General features: G+C 54.1%; 1 protein-coding gene across 4 annotated transcripts in view; it reads left to right on the forward strand.

Moving 5' to 3' along the window:
* MYO18A (myosin XVIIIA) overlaps positions 1-26,173 on the forward strand; it is a 103,569-nt gene that overhangs the window by 38,276 nt on the left and 39,120 nt on the right. For 2 of the 4 annotated variants that reach the window (XM_023739622.1, XM_023739623.1), the window contains exons 3-16: positions 7,783-7,842; positions 17,164-17,251; positions 17,478-17,584; positions 17,695-17,871; positions 18,242-18,455; positions 18,727-18,869; positions 19,547-19,647; positions 20,490-20,553; positions 20,772-20,916; positions 22,493-22,504; positions 23,478-23,654; positions 23,853-23,943; positions 24,234-24,426; positions 25,482-25,568. In XM_023739622.1, the coding sequence (XP_023595390.1) occupies positions 7,783-7,842; positions 17,164-17,251; positions 17,478-17,584; positions 17,695-17,871; positions 18,242-18,455; positions 18,727-18,869; positions 19,547-19,647; positions 20,490-20,553; positions 20,772-20,916; positions 22,493-22,504; positions 23,478-23,654; positions 23,853-23,943; positions 24,234-24,426; positions 25,482-25,568 (1,659 nt within the window). The remainder of the gene's footprint in view (positions 1-7,782; positions 7,843-17,163; positions 17,252-17,477; positions 17,585-17,694; positions 17,872-18,241; positions 18,456-18,726; positions 18,870-19,546; positions 19,648-20,489; positions 20,554-20,771; positions 20,917-22,492; positions 22,505-23,477; positions 23,655-23,852; positions 23,944-24,233; positions 24,427-25,481; positions 25,569-26,173) is intronic. The other 2 variants (XM_004385352.2, XM_023739624.1) reach the window with 1 other exon arrangement.

Raw genomic sequence — 26,173 nt, forward strand, 5'->3', positions numbered from 1 at the left:
CTGATTTAGGGAAGGAGGGGCCTTTTTGTTATTTCCCCGGATGCGGCTGAAGTAGATGGGGAGGGAGGGATGGGGATGTCTTGGGGCTCCTCTCAGAGCCTCTTGGTGGGAAGGGAATTACCCAGCCCCAGCAGCCTCCAAACCTCTCAGAGGAGACCGGCAGGGCAACCTGGGCCTGACACATGACTTTGGGAGCTTTGGAAGGAGCCTCAGGGCTCTGGGACCGCATCAGCCACCGCCACAGGCTGTGACAATCCTTCCTCACCAACCATTAGTGCCTTTGAGGCCTAACTTCCTTGAACGCTATTTCCTTCCAAAGCCCCAGAACCCCAGAACCTCTCAGGCCTTTGGGTGTCTTATGCCCTGCTTCCTGTTGCCTGTGTAGCCCTTCACCCCTCTTCCTCCAGGCTAGACAGTAGAGAGGCTTGAGAGGGGAGGTCCTTGGAGTTGTCAGGGATCCCTACTTCTCACTGTCCCCAAGAGTGGACTTAGCTTGGCCTCCTCCATCTCTGTGCATAGGACACTTGGAAGGGGCCCAGATGGCATCTCAGGGATGCCTGACTGTTCGTAGGTCTCTTTTTTAGCACAGATTGTGCCGGAGGAGTAAGTTCCTTAAAAAAGCAAGTGAGGAGAGACATAGCTGCCTCCTTAGCTCCCAGCCCTTCCCGTCCCCCCACTCCACCCCTCCCAGCCACCAAGGGTAAGGTTTTCAGCTGTGTCAGCAGTTGGCAGAGTGTGTGGGCTGGCCTGGCGCGGAGGTGTATCAGGAGCCTGAGATGTGTCGGTGAGCATTTGTACCTCTGTACTTGGGGACAGCCCTGCCCCAGCTACAGAACTGGCTCCAGTGGTGAGGGGCATGTGGGCAGCTTGGTAGTAGGACCAGAGAGAGCTCTTATCCCAAAAGGTGGGTGCTTTCTAACCTGGCTTACTCCTCACCTACCCTCCCCAGGCCACCAGTACCAGGTCGCCAGTTTGGGGCCCTACAAGATGGTGGCCAGGCAGATAGCAAAGTGCCCTGAAGAGGGGCAGCGAGTGTCCCCAGGGAAGGGAGGCCTCCAGCAGGTGTAGCCGTTGGAGGAGGAAACCCAGGCCCTTCTGCAACCACAGTGACAGCAGGAAGCCATTCCAGTGCACCTGCTTCCTCCAGGCTGGCCGTCAGCAATGGCGGGCACTCGGCTGCTTTCTGTTCTGCTCTGGGCGGGGGAGGGCTCTTGCTGGAGCCTGGACCGGAGGGCCAGGGTGTCCCTGCCAAGCCTTTCACCCTCTCTGTCTCTGGCTGGCAGCGTGGCCTTCAGGCCACTTCCTGCGGAGCTCCTGTTCCTCACAAGCCTTCTGTGTAAAGCTTATTCAGGTCGCAGGTGGAGGGGCAGGTCGTCTGTGGAAACCCCTGCTTTCTACCCAACCTGTTGTCTGACAACAGTGCAGGTGAACCAAGGGAGATGGGGGCAGGGCCTGCTTCCATTCCTTCAGCTGAGCCCTCCGAGGTCCTTTTTAGAGGACAGACCAGGCTGTGAGTCCCAGATCTGCCACTGGCTGCTATGAGGTCTTGGGCAAGTTGCTTGACCCTCTAAACCTCCTGTTGCTCATTTGTAAAGTAGGAATCATAATAGTATCTACATCTACTTCAGAGAGTTGTTGTAAGGATTAAATGAGATATGTGTGTAAAGAGTTTAGCACAGTGCCTGACACGTAGTAAATGTTCAGTAAAGATGGGCTGGTACTACTACTGATCCTTGGGTGGCACAAGCAGTTTGCAGTCAGCTACTAACCTAAAGGTTGGCGGTTCAAACCCACCCAGCGGCGCCATAGAAGAAAGGCTTGGCAGTCTGCTTCCATAAAGATTACAGCCAAGAAAATCCAATGGAGCAGTTCTACTCTGTAACACATCGGGTCACCAGGAGTTGCAATCGGCTTGGCAGCAATGGTTTGGTTTGAGTTTTGGGTTTTTACTGTTATTCCTTTCATCTCCCTCACCTCCAACACCCCCAACTTTAGATAAATTAGTGATAAGTTGGGACTGGCAGGGGGAAGGTCACCTGGGAATTTAAGAGCCTAAGAATGGGAAAGGAGAGAGAGAAGAGGAGGTTGCTAGGCCTCTTTTTTGTTTTCCTCAGAATGAGAACTTAGAGTGTGCGTGTGTTGGCAGAGAGGGGGGATGCTGGGAAGTTATCTTGGCCACAGGTGACGTGGGCTCATCTTCCTCCTGGCATTCTCTCTCAGGGTTGCCTGCCTCTCTTGGCCTGCAGTATGCACTGATGTCTGGTACGAACACTTGGGCCTCGGTACATTTGTCCAGGCCGGGCATTCCATGTCTGAGGGGCTGCTGGTGGGTGGAATTATTCTCCTGGGGCATTTGTGCCCCCATTCCGTCCTGTGAGGGGCACAGAAGATGGTAGGTTAAAGGAGGATCGTCCCTGCTGGCACTGCAGAGGATTAAAGCCGGCCCGCCCAGGGCTGCCTGAGTGTTGGGAGCCTTCTGGGGCTGAGGGTAGGTGGACCCTCAGCAGATTTTTTGGATTTCAGTTTGAGAACAAGTGCTTTTAGCTACTGTCGCCTTTGCTTTTTCTTTTTTATTGACTATTTAGCCATCTTTACAATAAAAATAAGCAGTAAGTGACAAATAGAAAACAAAATAATATCAAGTGTCTCTATTGTGTATAATTCATACTCTTTACAAGAGTATTATCATCACTGTTTGCATACTATTTTGGTTTTACTTTTTTTTATTGATGTTATCTCATATGGAGTTTTCTATATGGTTATGTCATCCACACATTTGTCAGTTTAAACGGCAATATGATAATGCCTTGTACCGGAAGTATCAGAGTTTACCTAATCATTCCCTAACTCTAGGCATTTGGGCTGTTCCCAGTTTGCAGCTATTATATACAGCATCTGTAACAGTCTTTACATAGGTGTGTTGGGGCTGGTGTGTGTGTGTGTGTGTAGTTGTTGTTCTTTCTTGGAGTCAGCTCATTGAGATACATTCCTGAAGACAGAACAACAAGGTCAGGGTATGATGCATTTTATGGCTGTTACTACATTTAGCTCCACAAAGAGCTACCAAGCAATTCCAAAGTGTACCTGCCCTCCCTCCACTCCAAGGCACTGAACTTACTATTTATAGTTGGTAATTTTAGAGATTATACCTCCCTTATTTTTAAGACATCCCTGGGAATCAGGATGAACAAGAGTTATTCTGCATGGTTTACAGTTAGGGGGAAGAGACGAGGTGGAGGTAAGAGGTTTGTGCAGACAACCCCAGTTCCAGCACTGTCATTTGGCAAACGTTAATTAAGTGCCTGCAGTATGATGGGTAAGGTAGAGTCCTGCCCATGTGGAACCCACAGTCCAGTGAATGATACAAACAGCTCACCAACATCCATCACAGCTGGAGTCCCAGCTCTGCCACTTACTAGTCGTGGAGGCTCCGGCAAGTTGTTTATCCTCTGTTTCCTAATCTAGAACGTGGATTGTTGTGAGGATTAAATGAGACAGAAATGAAGTGCCCACCACAGTGCCTGGATCATAGGAAGTTTTCAGTGAGTGTTGATTTCTCTTACCCTCTCTAAAGAGAAGTCAAAAGTGCCACATAGGGAGGAGGTGGGCAGAGCCTCAGAGAGTGGTAAGTAAGAGCCCTTTGCAAGTCGAGAAACTTCCCACCGCCTCGCTGGTGGAACACTAGTAAATGTTGCAGCATCAGTCCATGTTTTGGCTTAACCCGGATTTCCTGAACCATGCAGGCTATTAACCAGATTTGGCTACTAAGGACAACACGGCCTCTCTAATGCCTGGCTAGCATTCCAGAGAAGGACTTACTTGCAGGTGGACCTCTAAGGACACGTGTGCTGGGTAAGAGCACAGGCTTTAGAGTCAGGCAGACTTGGGTTCAAATTCCAGTTCCACCACTTAGAGGCTTTGTGACTTAATCTCTTTGAGTCTTTTTCCTCATCTGTAAAATGAGAATCATAATTCCCATTTCATGAGGTTGTTGTAAGATTTATATTAGAAAGTGCATGTTAAATATCTAGTTACAGGGCCCATTTTATTGTAGGTATTCAGTGTTCAGGAATTAAGGTTATTGTTGGGAAATGGCTGGAATCTCTAGAAAGGGAACAGATCAGCCAAGAGAGGCTGTGGCTCCTGAGCCCCTCACTCCACAGATGCTGGGGATGACGATGGCAGAGACATTGCCACCAGCTCTGGGGCCTGAGTGCTGTACCTATTCTCTATTGGGTAAAGTGAAGTTGCTCTTGATCCTAAGCAAATCCTAGTTGAAAATCCAATGATAAGGAAGAGAGAAAAGATACCCACGCAATCCAGGCAATTCTGCACAAAAGCCACGAAGAGAATTTTCTCTGGGGAGAACCCCAGGCTTGTGCTCAGAACGACGTCTGTGCTGCTCATGGAACAGCTGGTGCAGGAACAGGCCCAGGTGTACACAGCCAGGTGGGCCCACAGCCTGGCGCAGATAGGGCCTCCCTGGGCAGGTAGAAAAACTTGATCTGGAGATCAAAGAACAAATGAGTGAATAAACAAACTTCAAGTGTCTAGCATGTTAGCTGATTCACGAAATAAAAATAAGTCAACAAAACAAACAAAAATTCACTAATTGAAGATATAAAAAAATCTAAATTTTGACTGTCAATTCATTAGAAGCAGGGATAAGAATCAACTGTTTCTTAAACGCCACTGAATGGCACTGAATCTTTGGATAAGGCCGCATCCTGGGCTGAGCTAGATTCTGGCTACTGATTTTCAGGAGGACCAGTGTCTGGCTCAGGTTTCTAACCTACAGATGGGGCAGCTTTACAGTTCTCCAGATCCCTAGCCCTAGTAGGTAATCATTTGTTCCAGGTGGAAGGCAAGGTTGTTGGGGTCCTGGAGCAGCTTTCATCATCCCCTTCCCAGGACACAGGCCAGCAGCTTTGGTGTACTATACTAGGAGCTTGAGTGCCTCCCCCAACCCAGACTCCTGGGGGCACTAGACCTGGAAAGGACTTTAGCCATTATCTAGACTAGTCCATTCCCTAATTATGCAGAGAGGCCCAGAGAGGTGAAGTGATATATTCAATAACACACAGCTTCCAAGGGTAGGAAGGTCTACGTTCTGTACCCCATCCACCTTGCCTTCACTTTTCTTTAATATTTTGTTCCTTACACCTTTTCTGACCTTGTGAGCTTTGTAATCCTCCCTCCCCCACTCCATCCCTCCTTTCCCCCTGTGTCCACAGTGTTTGTCCCAGCAGGTCCTGGCCTTTAGGAAGACTCCGAGCCCCTGAGAGATCCTGCCCCCTGTTTCTTCTGATCCAGGGTGCGAGCTACTTTCGGCACCATGGCCTTTTCATCAAGGTTTGCCTTCTGGGAGCAAAAGGAAAGTTTGATTTCAAAATCTTTATGCTTTCCCCATGTGCTTGGCATGGTGTGTCTGCAGGCAGGAGACTGGCTTATAGGAGAGCCAGCTTCGGAAGCTAGAGATGGACTGGGCATGTGTGTGGATTTGGGGTTGGGAGAATGACAGGGACAGGGGACCTCACTCTTCTGTCCTGATGGGCTCCTGCCCTGAGTCACGCTTCTCCCCTGAGTCATGCTCCTCCCCTCAGCTCCATCTCTGGTAAGCTGAGCCACCCTTTGTCCCGCTGGTGCCCATCCAAGTTAACCCCTCCACACCCTTCCCACCGCTCTGCTGCTCTGACTCACCCTTGGGCTGGTGGCTGCTGCGGAGGGGCTGCTGGGAGTGGCTTTGGCTCTGAGGCCTCTGGAACTGTGTCTCCAGAGGTGGGGGGCAGTGGTGGGTAGAAGGAGAAGGGGCTGGGTTGGGGGAGTCAGGCCAGTTAGCCGCCTGGGTCCAGAGAGTGAATCAGGCTGCAGACCTGGATGCGCCTCTGTGCGCGTGCACAGTCCCGGGCTGGGCAATGACCTACAGCGAGTGGGGGAGGGGGGTGAGTCAGCCTGAGGCTAAATCCAGAGCTGAGCTCACAGCTGGGTCCAGCGTCCCAGACACTTCGGGGGGCAGCCAGTGTCTCCCCCAGTACCTGACGCTTGGACCGGATTCTTGGGATCCCTAACTGGAGCCACTGGAGGGAGGACAGATTTAGAGCTGGTGAAGGGCGCGGAGGGGGCTTGGAATCTTGTAACCATCCCTGACCCCAAGCTAACGGCACTGTGTGCAGCAATGAGTGTGTGTGTGTGGTTTGAAAACATTTGCTTTCCTTCTAACCCCTGTGCCAGGGAGCTAATGCACAGTGATCCTTGGATGTATGGGGGGTGGAGGGGATGAGTGGTGGGTATAAGGGGGCGGCAGGAACAGACCTAGGAGCTGCCTCTTCTCTTTACTCCCTCTCCACCAGCTTCTCCCTTCCTCTTCTCTGCTCCAACCCCAGTTTCTAAAATAGTAGGGTCCACTCTGGTTAATAATTGCCATTTTCCTTCTGTCCACGGCAGCGGGAACTAACTTTGAAGCTTGAGCCTGTTGAAAATACCTCTGTAGACAAGAAGCATCTTTAAATCTGCAGTGACTGCACGCTGGCCAGTGCCCCAGGCACTGCTGATTAGAGCTCAGAATCAGCCATGGACCCTGGCTAAAAACGGAGAGTCCCCTCAAGTAGATCATTAAAATGATTCTGGATGAGTTTCTAAGAACCTTTTCCTTTTGGAACCAAGGACTCCTTCCTGTCCTCCCACCCCGATTGTGCCAGGAAAGAAAGGCCCTGCTGAGGATGTGACAGGGTTGGTAATAGGCCTAGCTCTATTCTCAGGTGACTGGAGAAAGCAGAGAAATTAAATCCACTCGGGCTGCCTGAGCTTTTGGAGGAAGAGATGCTGGTGAGGGGAGTGGAAAAGCCTCTCCCAAACTTGAGGCCTAGCCCCCCGCCGCCAGCTCTGTTCTGAGCCAGTCTCTGAACTGAAAGAACCTTCAGAGCTTCCACATCGTCTCTCCTTTTTCCAGATAAAGTGTGGTTCTGCTGTTTTGCCCCTCCTCCCTCCTCCCCTCTAACTCAGGCCAGCTCCTGGGCCCTAGCACCAGAGCAGCCAGAGCTACAGGCATCTTTCCTTCCTCCACACCCCACCCCTAGCCTTGGGGTTTCCTCCCTCAGTTGCATGGTTGGCAGTTTTGCGGGTCTGAGGTTAGGAAAATATCTGGTCTCCTGAATCCCTCCCTCTGCCCCACTTCCTGCCTCCAGCCAGAGCCCAGCTGCCTGGCTGGGAAGGCACTGAGGCTTTGTGCTGGGAGGCAATCGTACAGGACCAAGAAGCAGGCTGGAGCCAGCCTGAGGGGGCCACCCATTCCCCCTGCACTGAATTCTGCTGGCTCAGCAGGCACCCACACTGGGAGTTATTTCCCTTTCCTCAGTCACCAGGCCAGGGACTTCCGTGTGAACCACTTCTTGTCTGAGTTGGGATGACTCTTGTGGTTTAGCATGAGTTGAAGTAGTGGGATCTTTTTATCTGCCGCGTCACCAAGGCCGTAATGTTGCTCTTGTAGTTGGCCCTCATTAGACGGCCCAAGTGGGCAAAGAGCTTTGGCTGGTTATTGAGGGCAAGGAAGGGTACGTGGCCTTCTCACCCACAGAGACTGTTCATTGTTGAAGCTGTCATTGGACAGTTTTGATCCCAGGTTAGGATTTCTCTTGCCCAAGTCGCTTAGCTTCAGTACTCCTGAAGACTTAGGAGCTCTGCCCCTTGGAGAGAAAGAGACCACTTGCCTGTTTCCTTTCTGTGCTTTTGGTGCTGGGCCTCACAGCCCTGATATGCCAGTGACTCCTTTGTCTGCTCCCTCAGGTTAAAGAGGAAGACAAAACTTTCCCAAAGCCTGGCCCTCCTGGCAAGGAGGAAGGAGCTGTAAGTGCTTCTCCAAGACCCATGTGTGTGTGTGTGTGTGTGTGTGTGTGTGTCTGGGTGTGTCTGGGTGTGTCTGGGTGTGTGTGTGTGTGTGTGTGTGTCTGGGTGGGGCTTGCCCCCAGACTCACCAGCCCTTGACTAGCCTGCGAGGGTACCCCTTCCTGTATGGCATGGCTGGAGGGAATGCCAGTAAAAGGGCAGAAAGAACAGGATGTGTGATGCCAACCTGGGATGTGTGGGAGATGGGAAAGCCGAGGGACTTTGGGGACTTTCCCCTGGCCCCCTGAAACCTTTGGGGTTAGGAGAGGCTGGGCGGGTAAACTCTTAGGTCCGGGAGCATTAAATGAGAGCTCAGCTGTTAGAAGTCTTCAGCTTGCTCTGTGTGGCACAGGACAAGGGCACAGAGGGATTTCACTGCAGCTGTCGCTGTCTCTTCCCAAGACCCTGTCAGCTGCTTAATGCGGGTGACCTGGGGGGAGGCTCCAGCTGCCTGCTGCCCCCACCCCCAAGTCATTCTGCCTCAGGGTAGAGATGCTGAATAAAGCTGGATTCCTTTGAGACAGGAGAAGAGGGACAGTTCCTGAACAGCCAGGTCCAGAGCTGTGTAGTTAGGAGAGGGCTGCTGTTGGCACAAGGGTAGGGGCGCCCAGGGTCAGGGACAGAGCTGGATCACAAAACAGATCAATACTTCATTACCCCAGATGGTGCCTGTCCAGGCTCCCCCTCTTCTTTGGGTGGAGATTAGATTAGCCAGGCACTGTGGCTTCCACCGGATCCATAAACAATCCTATAAGGCCAGCCTGTGGTTACAAAGGGATGTGTTTGAGATACATGAGGAAGAGCCTCAGATTATTCCAGGTTTTTTTTTGTGAAAATTACATGCAAAGTGTTTAGAAGAGTGCCCTGTGTAAGCGTTGTCATTTACCACTGTCGTGGTCTTCTTCGTCATGATCAGCTTCAGTTAGGGAGGAGAGGATGGAATGGGATAGGAGCAAAGCCAGAAGAGGGAGGGAAGGAAAGGGGGACCCAGCAGCTAGGGCCACCGGCCACCTCTGCAGTGCCCTGGCATGCTTTCAGGCACTCTTGGCCTACAAGGTTGAGGAAGAGGTACCTGCAAGCCCTCCCCTGCCCCGCCCCTGCAGCAGCACCACCCTGCATCTAAGGCCTGGACTGAGGCCACCTGGCTCTGCTCTGTCCAGGAGGTGGGGCCTCACCTCCCAGGTCTACTTACTTTCTGAACATCTTCCTGCATCCAAGCAGGGATGGACAGCTATTCTCCCAGAGACTAGTGCCCGGGTGCGCTCTAGAACCATGGTCATTGTTTTGGGGGAATGAGGACTCAAGCTCCGCTCAGTTAGAGAGCACTGCCTGACCAGCAAGGATCCCCAGATTGACCTTGCTCCCCCAGGCACAGAAAATTCTGCCCTGTCATTAGTCAGCCGAGCCTTCCCAGTGGCAGCCCTTTGGGACCTCAGACAGTTCCCACCAGTGGGAGAAGGGTGGCTGCACCAGGCTGAGGGTGCCAGGGTATTCCAGTCGGCTCCTGGGAGCTCCGAGGCTGAGAGGCTGGCTGAGCCAGGGTCCCTGCTCTAGAGCAGAGTGTAGCCGGACCACTTGGGGCTTAACCCTTCATGGGCTCATCTGTCTCCTCTCCCTTTCCCCATTACACACATACACACCAAGAGCTTGGGGACCTCCAAACCCTTAAAAGGTTCGTGGTAGGAGAACTGCAAAGAGACAGGCAAAAAGCAGGCTGGGGTGGAAGCTTCCTGGGCCAGCACTGGAACCCTTGAGAGAGTGGGTGAAGGTAGACAGTGGCCACAGAACAGAGGAGCTGGGAGGAAGGAGGCTTGGCATGTCCTGGGGCCAGAAAGAGCCCCGTGACCATTGTTTCCTTAGGGATGGACAGGCTCAGGGTGATGGAAGGACCAGGGACCACAAAGGCAGGAAGCCCTAGAGTTAGGCCTAGGGTTGGTGGTAGGGATTGGTTATCCAACTTCTCCTTGCTCCATCTCTGCTTATTTGGGCTGTGAGGGAATGGGTTTGCCTAGATGGGGGCTTGGTTGTTGCCGTGACAGAAAGCCAGTATCTCTGGGGCACTTCATGGGCCTCCAGGCACTCTGTGTTGGCATCTCACAGCATCATGCTAAGCCTGGGAATAGACAGAAGGTGACAGTAGTACCTACTTGTGCTTTGTGGGAGGGAGAAGCCAAACTCAGATGCAATTGTCTGATTTGGTAGATGGAGACAGGTTTCCTGGGGTACGCTCTTGGAGCTATGTGCTATTTGGTACAGATGAGTGGAGGGTCTGTGCTAGGGCTATGTGTGAGGTCACACCTTCTCCCTCTGCATGAGGTGGGCAGGGATGCAGGGGCTGATGCTGATGTCTCCCTGTATTTGTGTGACTGTAGCTAGAGGGCAGCTCAAAGGACAGCAGTGGCCCATCTAGGAGCCTTCAGCCTCGCACCAGCCCAGTGCCCTCAGAGACTTTCCAGAGAGCCAAGAGCCCTGCACTGGCCATGAATGGCCTGGGGGCTACCTCAGCAGAAGCCCTGAGTGAGGAGACCCAGGGCCTATCCCGGAAGCGGGTGGCGAATGCTGTGAGGAAGGTGGTGAGCAAAGTGCTACCTGGCGAGGAGCCTGGGAGTGCCAGGGAGCCTCCGGGCAGAGGGGCCAAGTCCCCTGAGCACCTGGCTCGAGGCAAGAGGGGAGAAAAGGCAGCCCCCAGCCCCAAGCCCCCGCCTCCTCCTCCTCCTGCTCCGTCTAAGCCTGAAGCAAAGAAGGAGACGGCCAAGGATGAGCTCTCTGTGAGCCTACGGAGCCTGATGTCTCGGGGCAAAGGCAAGGACCACAAGCCCCGCAGCAAGCAATCTCTTGGGAAGGGGGAGAAGCCCTCCGGCCAGGAGCCAGGCTCTGAGGGGAAACCAGGCTCCCCAGGGAAGGTGGACTCCCCAGAGAAACCAGGATCCCCAGCCAAGCCTGAAACCCTAAACAAGCGGTGTTCCCTGGCCCCACCGGAAGAGCTGGTGGCCCCAGGCTCCACTGGCCCGAAGTTGAACCTCACTGGAGAGCAGCAGTCCAAGTCACCAGCCCCTGACGTGAAGCAGGAGGTACCTGAGTGTGTCACTAACCTCCCATAGCCCTCACCACCCTTGCCCTGGGGTGCAGGCACCCTCACAGCCGGCTTCCCCAGGCCTCCTCAATGAGCCGCATGACCAGAGGCTGGGCTGACATAGCCTGTGGGCTGGATGGCAGGGGCTGCATGGCTTTCCTTAACTTGATGCCAGAACTCGCTGTGACCCAGGCTCTGCTCCGGCGGCCGCTGGTAGGGAAAGTGCTAACCGGCATGCTGCTGGCCTTCCACACTCTTGCCATGGCGATCAGAGGCTGGGCCCCAGCTGCACGGTGCCTGCTTGGATCAGGGTCTTAGCACATCAGTGCCAGGGTAGAAACAGTGTTTTCTGAAGTCATGTGGCTTGGGTTCACATCCCCTGCCACTTGCCCGCTATGGCACCTCAGCAGGGGCCCACCTCTGAGCCTTCATGTGTTGAGTGGGTATAATACAGGCCCACAGTCCTTCCTCTGAAGCCCTTGGGGCCAGAAGTATTTTGGGATAGTAGTTTTCGGATTTTAGAATGTTGTACAGTGTACATAATGAGCAGCAACCTGTAACCAAACACTAATGTTTTTATAGCAAAATCTATATATATTCACACTGTAGGGCGATAAATAGAGTATAAACAGTCGGGTTTTACCACCAAAACACTTTTTAAAAATCTTCTGTTTTGAGAGTGCTTTTTAAATTTGGAGATTGTGAATAAGGGGTAGTACCTGCTTTGGAGGCTGCTGTGACCATTAGAAATGACAGGTGTGATGCTTTAACCCAAGTCCCTGGCATGCGGGGTGCTCCATAAATGGGAGTGTTGATAATTATGCTAATTACCATTGTTAATAGCACCATCATTGCCCTCACTGTCTTCTTCAGGCCTGGCCAGCGCAGCATCCTGTCTGCTAGCAGGATGCTACAGGATCCCTGTGCTTGGGTGGGAGATGGGCATAGTGAACCCCTTTGAGTCTGGGGGCTGTTCTTGTCTGCTCACAACATGTCCTCTCTGGGTGGGCAGGAGGCTGAGAGGCAGAGGGGTGGGCCAGGAACTGTCAGTTCAGCCCCTTCCTCTTGGAAGGTGATGATGCCTCCTTGGCTAGTCCTTGGTTTGGGACTGTTTCTCTCTTCAAGCTTCCCTATTTTGTGGACCCCTCCAAGGCCTCATGGGGTGTGTGGGGAACTGTCACATTTCACCATTGCTTCTTTGTGCTCTTGACATGCTCCTTCTGAATGGAAGGAGAGGGGCCAGGAGGATGCTGGGAGCACAGCCTAAGGGCCTGTGCACCTGACTGCTACCTCCTGGGATCCCTGGGGTCCTAGAACCCACCTAGCTCCCTGTTCTTCCTGGGCTTTGCAGCACTTAGAGAGGAGCCAGGCTGCAGCTGTCCCTTATCTCTCCTGGGCCACTCTGTGAATCAGGGATGTGACCATTCCTGGCACACAGGGAGGAGCTGGCAGGGATATTTTGGCCCAACAGACAGGACATGAGGTGAACCGTCAGTCCCTCAAGAGAACCTGTAAGTAGCCAGGGAGCGTCATGTGTCTGCTCCTGGGCTGGCTACCCTCCCGCTCTGGCTCCTTGCCCCTCTGTCTCTCACTAGGGTGGAGTTTCAGGGGCTGGGGGATGCCCTGACCTGGAACCCAGCCACCTGTCACCTGGGTCTGTGGCAGGGACCAGAAGGGCAGGTGGGAGAACAGGGCCATCCTGGCTTTGGCCCATGGCCTCAAGATGGTTAAGATGGTGGAAAGAAATAATTCCACGTTATTTGAGGTCTGTGAGCTTCCAGACACCTGTTCTATTTTTCTCATCTGTTAGTTTAAAAATTCAAATTGGTGCTTGGCTTATCTCTCTGACCCTACTCCACTTATCCATTGGGTCCCAGTGGCTTCCTCAGTTAGAAACGTGGCATGCTGTGCCCTCGCCACACCCCGGCCAGGACTAACAGTGGTTTAATCCTTAGGCAGAAGCTGCCCTCAAGGCCCAGTTGACCCCAACAGAGGAGGCCCACCGGCGGCTTGAGAGAATCTTCACAGCTTCTGTAATGCCACCTCTCTCACCTTATTGTGTGTGGTTGCCCAGTCGCTGGCGCGCCTCTTCTCTGAGGCTGGAGGCCAGGCTGTATGTGTCTGTGTGCAGGAGTGACTGACTATGGAAGGGTGGCTCCATGAGCAGCCTGTGGGCCCTCAAGTTAACTTCCCACTTGAAGAAATGAGAGCTCTTCAGAGGGCCTTCTACCTCCAGAGGGTCTGTGAGATCTGTTCCTCCAGAGAGCCCAGAGCCCTGTGCCCATGGGAGGGGACCCCTCTTGGCTAGGGAGCCAGCCCCCTTCTCTGGCCCTGTTCTGCTGTAGAGTTCATGTCTTGTTGCCAGGGCCTGATGGGTGGCAAAGCAAGGAACTGACACATTTCCTAGGGCCTGGTCCATTTTTGATGCCCTGGCTCTCCAGACCCAGGTGGGGCCTTTTAACCCCTTGCCCATTTCTAACAAGCCAAGTCCAAGGTCTGGCTGACTCTTCTTCCTCTTTAGAAAGTTCTTGAGGGCTTTAAATAACCTGACAGAGAGATCAAGGTTGGCCACAGGGTCTGTCCACAGCCCCTTGACTCTTGGACAGTTGGCCTCCAGGTGACCTGGATGGGTTGGTGCCTCTGCTTGCTATGTGGTCAGCATGCTTGCCTGAGAGTGCTAGGAGAGGTGCAAGGGTGCTGTGGGGGCTTGAAGAAGGGATCCTAGACTTGGGGCTATGGGTGGCCTTGTTCTGTGAGGTGCAGGCTGTGAGCTCTGAAGGGCATGGGGAATGGCACCCTTGGGTGTGTGTTTGGAGGCAAGGGACAGCTTCTGTGCTGGTGGGTGGCTATAGGGGAGCGAGGCTGGGAAATGCCCTGGAGATAAGACAGGAGGCTTCCAGGAACCCAGGTCCTGGATGTAGTCAGGCTGGGCTGGCCTGGCAGGCACAAGGAAAAGGGAATCTAATTCAGAATGGACTGGATAGCCAGCCCGGGAGAGACTATGGCCAGAAACGGAATGGCACACACCTGCCCAGGCCATAGGCAGTGACTTCCAGGAGCATCTCCTCTGAGAAGTCTGATGGCAACAAGTGTCTCTTCACCAAGCTGGGCCTCTCCTTCCTGGCCTGGCCTCTCCTTGGCTGGGCACAGTTCACCTGCTTCTCCCACCTCTGTCCTGCACCTTGGGCAGCTGGAGTGTGCCAGCCCGCTAGGCCAAGGGGTGCTCGCTGAAGGGGACATACCAGTGGCCTGCTTGTCTTCACCCCTCTTCTTCTTTCTCTCTTTGCTTGCTGCTGGTAGCTGGACCCTGAGGCCGCTTCTCCTGCCCACAGCCAGGTAGGGTACTCCTGCCCCCTTCAGGAGCCCTCCGCTTCCTCCAGTGACCACCCACTGCCCCTGGCCTGTACCTGGGCTGGCGTCTGTGCTCGGGCCTCGTGCTGGAGTGTAAGGCCTCTTTCCCCTTCAGGCTCCCACCTGGTGTCTGGGGGGACCCCTGGGGGAGGCAGTGCCAGGAGCTTGAGATGGGGCAGCTCTGTGCCAGGCCCTTTGGGAGCCTCTAGACCCAGTGTCACTGCTCTATTTTGGCCTCTGTGGCACGTGGTAGCTCTCAGCCACTGGATCCCAAGGGCCTGGCCAGAGTTTTGGGTTTTAGGTGTTTCAACTCTGCTCGCTCTAGGTAGCGAGACCTAAAAAGTCTGTATCCCTGCCCTCCCTCCAGGCCAAGCCTGGAGATGAGGCATTCTCTGTCTCCACCTGCTGGCTGGTTTGGGAAACCATCTTCTGATTAGCTCTAAGGGAGTTGGTTATAGGCCCTAGCTGGAATCTGGGACCTATTCATCAGTCCCAAACACCTGGCCCATAGAATGTGCCCATTCAAGGCAAAGGTTTCACCTGTTTCACGTGATGTGAAAAAAATAGAACATTGTAAGGAGTTTGGTTTTCTATTTTTAATGAAGTTACATTTCTTCAAATATAAAGAACTAGCCTTTTTAAATATCCTTACTTAACAAATTAAAATGTTGACAACCTCATATTGTCCTTCTATTTAGAGGGTAATTTCATGGCCCGCGAAACCCAGAAGTCTGGGAACCACAGACACAGTCCGGTCCTCTCACTCAGTAGCTGGGGAAAGTCATGTTTAGTGCTTCTGTTCTACCTCCTAGTTCATTCTGTAGTGCCTGGGGTCTAAAAAGCTTTCAAGTGGCCATCAAAGGCACAAGTGGTCTCTGTTCACCTGGAGCAACAGAGGAGAAGAAAGAGGAATTGGAGGAGGAAATGGAATGTGTGGCTAATTGCCTCCCTGAACAACTGCCCGCTTTGCCTTGAGGCCAGAAGAACTGGATGGTGCCCAGCTACCACTATTGGACAGTTTGATCAAAGATTCCATAGAAGAATCCTGATCAAAAAGGGGAAAATGCAGAACAGAATTGCAAATTCTCATGGACTCTAGACCTTCTGGAGCCATGGAGCCTGGATAAACTCCTGAAACTGTTGGGCTTAGATAATCTTTAAACCTTAAACCAAAAATATCCCCTGAAGTCTTCTTAAAACCAAACAATAGTTTATTTAGCTTAACTAGTAAAGAATGTCTGCCTTGAGCATTGTGCTTTTTTAAGATTTGTCTATATGAGATCAAATTGACAACAGCAATTTGAAAGATTAGTAGGAACCTTAGAGGGCCATGAATTTATGTTAACGGGGGAGGAACAACTCAGAAAAGGAGGGTGAGAATGGTTGCACAACTTGAAAAATGTGATCACTGCCACTGAATTGTACATGTAGAAATCGTTGAATTGGTGTACATTTTGCTGTTTATATTCTCAACAACAACAGCAACAACGAAAAATAGCTGGGGAAAGGGCAGTCCACGGAGGATTTTTCTGAAGCCAGGAGCAGACATGGGAGCAGAGCCCAGATCTTTTTGTTCACCTCCCAGAAATGTGGCGAAGAGTATGCTTCGTATGTTTTCTTATCCTTCCCCTGTCCCTCAGCCAGGGGTCAGTATCACAAAGCTGGTCTGTGCCTCGGCCTCAAGTCTCATGAGGAAGGGGCATCTAAGGTGTGGGGCTCTAGGAGATGAATTGTACCTCATGGTTGGGGGCCCTCAGGGGGTGGGGGGTAGGGCCAGTCTCAGGACTTCTCCATGCTACTGGGACGACATCCCCCACCAGAGGCCACTGGATCATCCCGCTGCCCTTTCACTCACACCTGACGAAAGGATCCTGTTGGGAGCTGGGCCCTTCCTCTGCTTTCCCAGCTCACCCGGGTACCCTCTCTGTCCCGCTCAAGCCTTCCTCTTAGGGGGTGCCAGTTTGGTAGCCCCATACCCCGGTGGTGCCTGCAGATGCTTTTTTCTGATTGATGACCACCTGGAGCCTCGGTTTGCGGGGGGGGGGGGGTCCCAGCCCTTTTACACCCATCCCTGTGCCCACCATGTGGCATGCAAGTCTCTTCCTGCGTTTGGCAGAGCGGTGCTGCTTCCCTCTCCCCACCTCCCTCCCCTACCTCACATGCACTTGTATGACATTAGTAGGTCCACGTAGGTCTGTGCACCTGCCACCTCCTGAGGAGGGGCCTTTGCTCATGGTGACATGAAGGACCAAGCAGGGAGGCTGGTGTGTGCCTCTGGACATTGTCCTCTGCCCGGCTGAGCATCCTCTGGAGTGAAGGCCAGGGCTAGGCTAGGGATTCAGGACCCACCTACCATTTTACACTGCAAAGTCCTAGGTAGACACTTCTCTCCTCAGGTCTTGAGGAAATGCCTTTTCCCACCTTGGTGAAGGAGACCCTATCATTTGGATGAAGAGAGAAGCTGGGCATGAAAGATCACAGGAGCTGTGGCCTAGGATTAAGGGTTTCGGCTCAGAATACTGAGCCTACAGGCTTTGCAGGGAGGAGGGGGCAGAGAGCAGCTGGAGGTAGAACTTGGTGATTTGCTTTCCTGGAATCTGCTCTCTGCTGGGTACATGCTTCCTGTGTCCCTGTCGTTCCCAGACCCTTATGGCTGGTATTGTCCCTACCCTTTGTGTCCTGGTCCTCACGGCTTCTCCACCCCTGGCCCTGACACCTCATGTCCCTGTGTTCTGTGTCTGCCATTCCCCTTCCCCAGTGAGGCCCTTCTCCTCACTTGTCTCCTCTCTCATGCTGTCCTTGTCCCTCTGTCTTCCAGAGCAGGGTCTGACTATTTATTCTTCCCCTTCCTCTGATAGGCGAAGACAGAGGAGCAGATTGCAGCTGAGGAGGCCTGGTATGAGACAGAGAAGGTGTGGCTGGTCCATAAAGATGGCTTCTCACTTGGTGAGTCTCAGGGGGGCCCAGGGTGCGGATACCTGGGAGTGTCTGGTTTCCAGGCTGCCCCCTAACTTGTCTCTGCCTTTCTGGGCAGTGTATGTGCCTTCTGGGTCTGGTGAGGGCTGGGTAGGAGAGGCTGGTAATACACGGGTGAGGAGGGTTGGACTTTAAAAGGCCTAAATAGGGGGGTGAAAGCTTCCCAGGCCCATGTCCAGCTGTCCCTGCCTTGCAGCCAGTCAGCTCAAATCTGAGGAACTCAGCCTGCCCGAGGGGAAGGTACGCGTGAAGTTAGACCATGACGGAGCCATCCTGGATGTGGACGAAGACGATGTAGAGAAGGTTCGCAGGTGGTGGGCACAAGGAGGTGGGCTGGGCAGGGCAGGCCTGTCCTCTGGCAGTGGAGGCAGGTGCTGCTTCTTGAGCACCTACCTGCCTGTCCTTTCACACAGGCTAATGCTCCATCCTGCGACCGCCTGGAGGACCTGGCCTCACTGGTCTACCTCAATGAGTCCAGCGTCCTGCACACGCTGCGCCAGCGCTATGGTGCTAGCCTGCTGCACACATATGCTGGCCCCAGCCTGCTTGTCCTCAGCCCCCGTGGGGCCCCCGCTGTGTACTCTGAGAAGGTGAGGTGCCCTCTAGGCTACCATGCTGCCTCACAGGCCCACCCCCAACTACCCACCCCCCAACTACCCACCCCCACCTTCCCTGGCTCTCTGTCTCACCCCCACCTGCATCCCACTGGGCTCCTGTCCACTCATGGTTTACCTCAGGAAAAGGATGCATTTCAAGGCAGAAAGAGCTCCTCCAGGCCCCTCTCTAACAGAGTCCAAGACTTTGCTAGTATCTGCATTTCCACGTGTGGCCTTCACCTCCGAATCGCTGGGCACCCCTGGAGAGAAAATCCCAGAAAGATGTCAACCTTGGGGATGAGGGCCATCTAGGTGGGACCAGCTATGAGCCTTCCTCCTTCCCTCCATCCCCCTCCCACCCAAGGTGATGCATATGTTCAAGGGGTGCCGGCGGGAGGACATGGCACCCCACATCTATGCCGTAGCCCAGAACGCATACAGGGCAATGCTGATGAGCCGTCAAGACCAGTCCATCATCCTCCTGGGTAGCAGTGGCAGTGGCAAGACCACCAGCTGCCAGCATCTGGTGCAATACCTGGCTACCATTGCAGGCACCAGTGGGAACAAGGTGTTTTCCGGTGAGGCAGGGACAACTGGGATAACAGCATGGGCTGGGGGCAGGAGTGGGGAAGGAGAACCCTCCAGTGCCACTTCTCTTTCTCCCTGGCCTCTCCATCCCCTCAAAACCCCTCTGTCTCTGGGCAGTTCTGCTCTAAGTAACCCCAAACCTTCATGCCTGGGGGCACAGGCCTGGGCTGGGCCTCCCATTCTGCCTGGGCCTCTGGAGCCACAGCTGGTGGGTAAGCTGCCCCTAGCTTTTCTGACATCCCTCTGGCCTGTATTCTGCAGTGGAAAAGTGGCAGGCTCTGTACACCCTTCTGGAAGCCTTTGGGAACAGCCCCACTATCTTGAATGGCAATGCCACCCGCTTCTCCCAGATCCTCTCCCTGGACTTTGACCAAGCTGGCCAGGTGGCCTCGGCCTCCATTCAGGTGAGAGGGCGCTGCTCAGGCCTCAGGATAGTATCACATTGGCAGCCTGCTTTCATGCCCCAGAAATCAGGCTCTCTGCTGTGCCTCCTTTTCCTGGGATTCTGCCCCAATAAAATGGACCCAACACAGGCAGGGCTGGCCCACTCCACCCAGCCCTCTGCCCTGAGCCTTCACCATTCTGCCCTTCATGTCTCCTGCCCTGGACAGGGCAGGGCTCAGCTTTCTGCCCAGCTCCCTCAGCCTTCTCTACCCTGGGGGTATCTCCACCCTGCTGGGGCTGTAGCCCCGTGCCCACTTTCTAAGGTGCATGGTTGGGGCCTCTCTCAGGCTGATTTCACCGAGCAGAGGGCTGGATTGTCAGGAAAGTAAGGCACAGCCAAGGCTGATTCCCTTCCACGTTAATTAAATATCTCACAGCAAAGTGTCCACCTCCCCAAGAAAGCTGTGCCTGTGCACTGCGCAGGGCTGCAGGGCCCCTCCAGGAGCTACACCTTTTTTTCTTCCACCTGGCTCTGGTTTCTGCCCCGTCTGGCCCTGGGGTGATCTGGCCTCTGGTTGAGCACCTTGGGAATAAGATGTGGCCACCTGTTCCCCAGGCCTGGAGAATCTGGGCCTGGGATGTGGGAAGTTTGGCCTGCACTACTCTCCTTACCCACCCCGTCTCTGCTGTGCCACAGACAATGCTTTTGGAGAAGCTGCGTGTGGCTCGGCGACCGGCCGGTGAAGCCACATTCAACATCTTCTACTACCTGCTGGCCTGTGGGGATGACACGCTCAGGTGAGATGGGTATGGGGGGTGCTCTGGGCTCCTGGACCTTGCCACTTGACTGCATCCTGTACCATTTGTTTTTTGTGTGCTTGCTGTGTGCTAGGCTCTGAGCTAAGCCCTGGGCGTGGTGAGATGAATGAGACATAGAGCTTGCCCATCAGGAACTCTCTGGCTCCAGGTACAGGAGCCTTGCTATTTGTGACAGGGGCAGAACTGACCCTTCAGGGTTCCCAGGGCCTAGCTAGGATCTCTGTGACTCATGAACCTGGGTCTGGATAGGAAAGCACTCCGAGATGCAGGTGGTCAGTGACTTGCCTGCAGTCACATGGATAGTATGGGCTGAGCTGATGTTTGAGCCCACGCTTGTTATGCTGGAATGCAAGCCTTTTCTAGGCTGTCCAAGTTGTCCGTCACCCCATGTCGGCTGTCTCTGCCATGTTCTTCCCTTTAGACCTTCACACTAACTGTCTGTATTCACAGTAAAAGGACAAACGATAAAGCTGAGCAAGCAGCCCCAGAGCGTTGTTCTTTTAGCTCATCCTGCAACAGGAGGCACAGTCTCTGTCCTGGCTGAGCCCACCCTTTAGGCAGGTTCTCTGCCCCGCCCCCCACCAAGGGGCCTGCTGGGCCCTCTTACCTGAGGGTCTGTGGTGACTGTTCTGGGAAGGCTAGTGCTCTGACCAGGCATTCAGGCACGTTAGGAAAGATAGCAGCAGCTGACCAGACAGTAGGCATGATGGGCAGACAGACTTGGAGTCTAGAAGCTGAATCTGCCTTTTCTCAGCCCTGGGTGGGAGATGGCCTTGGCATGGGGACCAAGCACAGTGCTGATGCCTCATTTGTACCCCTAGGACAGAGCTCCACCTGAACCACTTGGCAGAGAACAGTGTGTTTGGGATTGTGCCACTGGCCAAGGTAAGGGACCTCTGGGGGCTAGGTTGGTAGCTTTGAGGGTAGGAGAAGGCTCATTTAGCCTGTGGTGCCCCATGGGGATAGCAGGAGCCCAGCTCCAGTTGGTTGGCTCTGCCCTGAGCCTTGCCCTCCCTGAGGGCCCAGCAGTATGGGGTGAGGGTGCTGCTGGGAGGGACAGCCCCTCTGAGTTCCGATGCCAATGTACCAGTCTGTCCCTGCAGCCCGAGGAGAAGCAGAAGGCAGCTCAGCAGTTCAGTAAGCTACAGACGGCCATGAAAGTGCTGGGTATCTCCCCTGACGAGCAAAAGGCCTGCTGGTTCATCCTGGCTGCCATCTACCACCTGGGGGCTGCAGGCGCCACCAAAGGTAACCTGAAGTTGGTCCCAACAACCTGTTTGTCACCTGGAAGACCTTGTAGAGGCCCTGCCCACTCTCTTCCCACTCCCAGTCTGTTCCTGCCCAGCATAGGCTCTTCTGTTATCAGACACCCCTCTGTGGCTTGTGCCTCTTCCCAGTCCCCCACGTCAGAGCAGGAGATTCTGAACACCCACCCAGAGAAACATCTCTACCCATGATGTCCTGAGGCCTGGATGTAGATGGCAGCAGCTGGGCTGGGGATTTGGAGGGTGAGGGGAGAGAGAAGGGAACTAACTCGGAGCAGTCCCCAGTAGAATAACTCTCCTTCTTGTTCCCCTCCTGACAGAGGTCCCCGAGGAGCAAGCGGGTAACTCATCTCGGCCCCTCCCTCGGGTGTAGGGGTCGCCTTGCCCTGCCTTGGTGCCTGCTCTGGGCTCTCTCTAGGGACTGAGCTGGCTCTGTCATACGGAAGGGGAGGTGGCCTGGGCAGAAGCCCCAGGGTTGAGGGTGGAGAGGGGCTTTGCTGTCTATGGAGCTTCTGGGAGACCCAGGAATAGCTGCATCTCCTACCTATTTTGCATCCAGATTTTGGAACCTCTCAGGATGCCCTCCATGGGACTTAAGTGGGGTGGGGTTGGATGGGCTTGCTTCTTGAGGCCACCTTTTCTCCACTGGTTTGGTGACGAGTATCTTCCCTTTTCTCCACTGGTTTGGTGACAGGTGTCTCGTCTTCTTGCATGTCAGGGTGGAGGCCACTAGGGGGCAGCAGTTATCCATGCTAATGAATAGGCTGCTGCTTCAGCACATGTGCTTGGGAGCTTGTGAATGGCAAAGACTTGATCTGGCTTGGGAGAGCTCTGTTGCTTTCCTCAGAAGTTACTTTAAAGGGCGGGTGCTTCCGGCACCTTTTCACCTCTTTCTCCTCCAGCCAGTTTGGGGTTTGGCTTTATCTTCCTATGGGGTGTAAAAAGCCCCAGGCTGCTCAGCAGGAAAGCACTGGTGGGTGGGTGCATGAAGAACAGTGTCTGGGTGTTAGGCTCACTTATGATCCCTGCAGGTGGCATCCCTGCCAAAGAGGAATCGGGCTCTAGGTGTAAGAAGTTGTCTCTAGACTGTGTGGGTGGGGAGGGCAGACAGGCGTGTGGCTGTGTCTCCAGGGAAGTTCTTTTGCTGTGAAAAGGTGACAAGCTTAGATTCCCTACAACCTCACTCAGAGTTGACGGCAGATGGAGAGATTTGGGGGTGTCAGCACATGGACTTTGTGAAGCCATGTCTGTTACCTCCTCAGAGCTCCCAGAATTTTCCAGGAGTGTGTGTGCGTGGGTTGGGGATGTCTGGTAGAATGTCATTGTTCCTCCCTTTCCATGTGTGTCTGTCAGTGTGATTATATCTGTAAGCATACTCCTTTGAGACTCTGTGTGTGTTTCTGAGTCTGAATGTGGTTGTATTTTCTGGCCTGCTCATCCTCACAAGCCCCCCCTCCCCTGCTGCGGTCCTTCCCGAGGGCCTGGTGGGCTGAGTTGATGACTGTTTGCTAACACACTGTTTTTCTTTGCATGCTGCATGCTGGTCCTTTGCCTTACAGAAGCTGCTGAAGGTAAAACCTTGTTTCTTGTTTGCTTTCCCTAATTACTGTGATTAGACACATGTTGGCTGAGGCGAGTATGTCTGCGTGGGCTGCTCCCACCCTTGCTGCTTCTTTGCCTCCCAGCTGTTGGGGCATGGGTGGCTTTCTATGGTCTCCCCACAGCAGATGGCAGACGCCTGGGGGTAAAAGGGAGGGTCTTAATGCGTCCGTTGAGGTGGGGGGCGCTAGTGTGCTCTCATGAGGGGGTCCTCCATAGGCACAGGTGGCTCTTGTCAGAGGTGGGTTTGCTCATCCTCTGACATTGTGAACGCCCCTGGAGCCAGCCCTTCCAAAAGGGATGATCTTTGTGGCTGACTGGGTGCCCTCTGGTGGCAGCAGTGTGGAGTTACCTCCTCTGCTGGGACCTGCTCATTTTCTCCACTCCCAAGGGACACAGGGGAAACCCTGGTGACATTGTGGTTAAGAGCTACGGCTGTTAACCAAGAGGTTGGCAGTTCAAATCCACCAGGTGCTCCTTGCGAACCGTATGGGGTAGTTCTCCTTTGTCGTTTGGGGTTGCTATGAGTTAGAATTGACTCGATGGCAACGGGTTTGGTTTTTGGTTTTTAAGGGACACAGGGGAAACCCTGGTGGCGTAGTGGTTAAGTGCTACGGCTGCTAACCAAAAGGCTGGCAGTTTGAATCCACCAGGCGCCCCTTGGAAACTCTATGGGGCAGTTCTACTCCGTCCCATAGGGTCGCTATGAGTCGGAATCAACTTGATGGCAGTGGGTTTTTGGTTAAGGGACACAGTAAGGACTGTCAGCTGCTGGCTGTCCCCATCCTGCTTGAAGCCCATCTGGTGTCATCAGGGCTGGTTGTTTCCTCTGGAAGATGCCCACTCCCCAGTCCTATGGGGGTGAGGGAGCCAAACGGCACAGTGGTCACCAGCTGGCCCAGGAAGGAAGACCCAAGATGCCAGTTTCTTTTTTCTACTCCCCAGCTGGGCACAGGCAGTTTGCCCGTCATGAGTGGGCCCAGAAGGCTGCGTACCTGCTGGGCTGCAGCCTAGAGGAGCTCTCCTCAGCCATCTTCAAGCACCAACACAAGGGGGGCACCCTGCAGCGTTCCACCTCCTTCCGCCAGGGCCCTGAGGAGAGCAGTCTGGGAGACGGCACAGGTAGGTGGGATTGGGGGCCCTGAGCCAGGGCTTGTGGCCATCTCTGGGCTGGGAGACTGCTGGGGTGAATGGATGCTTCTGTCAGGGCGAGCGGCCCAGCCCCAGGACCCCATACCTATTCGGCCCTGGAAGGTAGGGGATGTACCCAGGTGGGGAGCCCCAGGGGGCAGGAGATAAGCTGATCCTCTTGCCCCACAGGCCCCAAACTGAGTGCCCTGGAGTGCTTAGAGGGTATGGCTTCCGGCCTCTACAGCGAGCTTTTCACCCTTCTCATCTCTCTGGTGAACAGGTGAGTGCCAAGTTGAGCCCAGAGGCTCCCCTGCTTCCTGCTTTGGCAAAGGTGTTGATGTCTTTGTACCTGTGCAACTGCTGAAGCAGCGCCGTTCTCCACCAGCAGAGGGCTCACTGTCGCCGTGGGCTGGAGGGAGGAGAGGCATGTCGTCCTTGCCGGGGTGCTGGGCACCTGGGCAGGCATGGGGATTTGGCTTTGGGCGGGGCGGGGCGGGGCTGCCTGGGCACAGTGGAGCCTGCTCAGTGGTGCTGCCCGGGCCGGCTCTGATCCAGGCTCTTCCTGTAAAGGGCTCTCAAGTCCAGCCAGCATTCACTCTGCTCTATGATGATTGTGGACACTCCAGGCTTCCAGAACCCTGAGCAGGGTGGGTCAGCCCGCGGAGCCTCCTTCGAGGAGCTGTGCCACAACTACGCCCAGGACCGGCTGCAAAGGCTTTTCCACGAGCGCACCTTTGTGCAGGAGTTGGAAAGATACAAGGAGGTAGCACTCACCCTCAGCCCCTGCCTGGGGCGCCCCACCCCGGCCCGTCCGCCTCACCTCAGACTTGGCATCCCCAGGACGGGCATCTTTCCTACTGGCTGCTCTTCCCAGCAATTTGTTTTCTCTTCATTTCTGCCTCCTTTGCTCTCTGGAGGTCCCTGGGTGGCATAAATAGTTTGTTCTCAGCTACTGACCTAAAGGTTGGTGGTTCAAACCCACCCAGTGGCACCACGGAAGAAAGGCCTGGCAATCTGCATTCATAAAGATTACAGCCAAGAAAACCCTATGGAGCAGTTCTACCCTGCAACACATGGGTCACCATGAGTTGGAATCCACTCAAAGGCAAGGGGATTGGGTTTTTTTTTGGGTTTTGCTCTCTGCCACCTTGTCCCCTGACCTTTGGGCCTTGACTACGTTCTTATTTTGTGGAGTATTTGCTCTCCAGGAAGCTGAAGGTGTGTTCAGGGTCTTTAGAAGCTCATCCTTGCTCATCTTCAAGGCACCCTCGTAGGCCCTGTGAATTGCCACCATGCAGTTCCTACCTCCAAATGTGTCTGGGCCTCACCTTCCCTGTTCCCTTCCTTCTTATCTGTTAAGACAGTGGTTGATTAATTAGGGATCCTCCACAAAAGGAGGGTGTCCCACGTGGGACAAGATTCAGAAGTCCTACCTCGTGGAGATGAGTTGAACGAACTGGGGAGGATATTTATCTTGGGTAAGAAGATTCAGGAGGAAAATGACAATTGTCTTCAAGTGTTTCAAGGATAATTGTGTGAAATTGAAGGTAGGCTTATTCTGCACTGCCTAATCAACTGATGCGAACAACAGGAAAATGTGACTTTAGCTCAGTATGAAAGGAGGTAGGAAGAATTTCAGCTGTCCAAAAATACAATGCAGTGCCTTGGGAGCTGGTGAGCAATATGTTACTCAGTGATGCTGGAGGGGAGATCCTGCATGGGATGGGAGGTTGGACTGGGGGACCCCACGGTACCTTCTTGGCCTGCACCCCCACACATGGCCCCTCGTGCTCACTACTGCTCTGCCTTCCTTTCTAGGAGAATGTTGAGCTGGCGTTTGATGACTTGGATCCAGCCACAGATGATTCTGTGGCTGCTGTGGACCAAGCTTCCCATCAGTCCCTGGTACGAAGTCCAGCAAGGGCCTGGACTAGCCTTTTGTCACATCTCCCTTTCCTTTCCTTCTGGTCGAGCCCTCCCTGATGACCTGCTGCTGGTGGTGCCACTATGGGCTGAGGGAGGGCCCAGCCGTCATGCTCAGGCATCAGGCACCTTACCTCCGAGGCCCAGAGGCCCCTCCCCTTAGCTCTCAGACATAAATTCTGCCAGGAGGGTGGTACTTCTGCCCTGGTGCAATGGGGACCACAGCACAGTGGCGTCTGAGCCAGGTGGGAAGGTATACATCTTTTTTTGCTGGCTGAGGCTCTGACCCTGTCCTGTGAGTGCAGCTGAGCCTCAAGCATGTCTGCCAGGAGCCCTGATATCTACTCCCAGGTGGTGAGGGCCTGGATGGATCCAGAAGCCATAATTATTCCCTCCCAGAGTCCCCCGGAAGGGGACTGATGCAGCCAGCAGAGCAGGGCGAGGAGGCAGCATTCTGGTCAAACAGGGAACAGTGCCAAGCTGTAAACTGCCCACTGAGGGGCTGTCACCGGGGTGAGCCCTCACCCCTCAGCCTCAGAGGGGGCTTCGTCACCCTTTGTACTAGTGTCTTGGGCACCCTGGTGCCT

Source organism: Trichechus manatus, unplaced genomic scaffold (genome assembly GCF_000243295.1).
Source record: "Trichechus manatus latirostris isolate Lorelei unplaced genomic scaffold, TriManLat1.0 scaffold00138, whole genome shotgun sequence".
NCBI classification, from domain to species: Eukaryota; Metazoa; Chordata; class Mammalia; order Sirenia; family Trichechidae; genus Trichechus; species Trichechus manatus.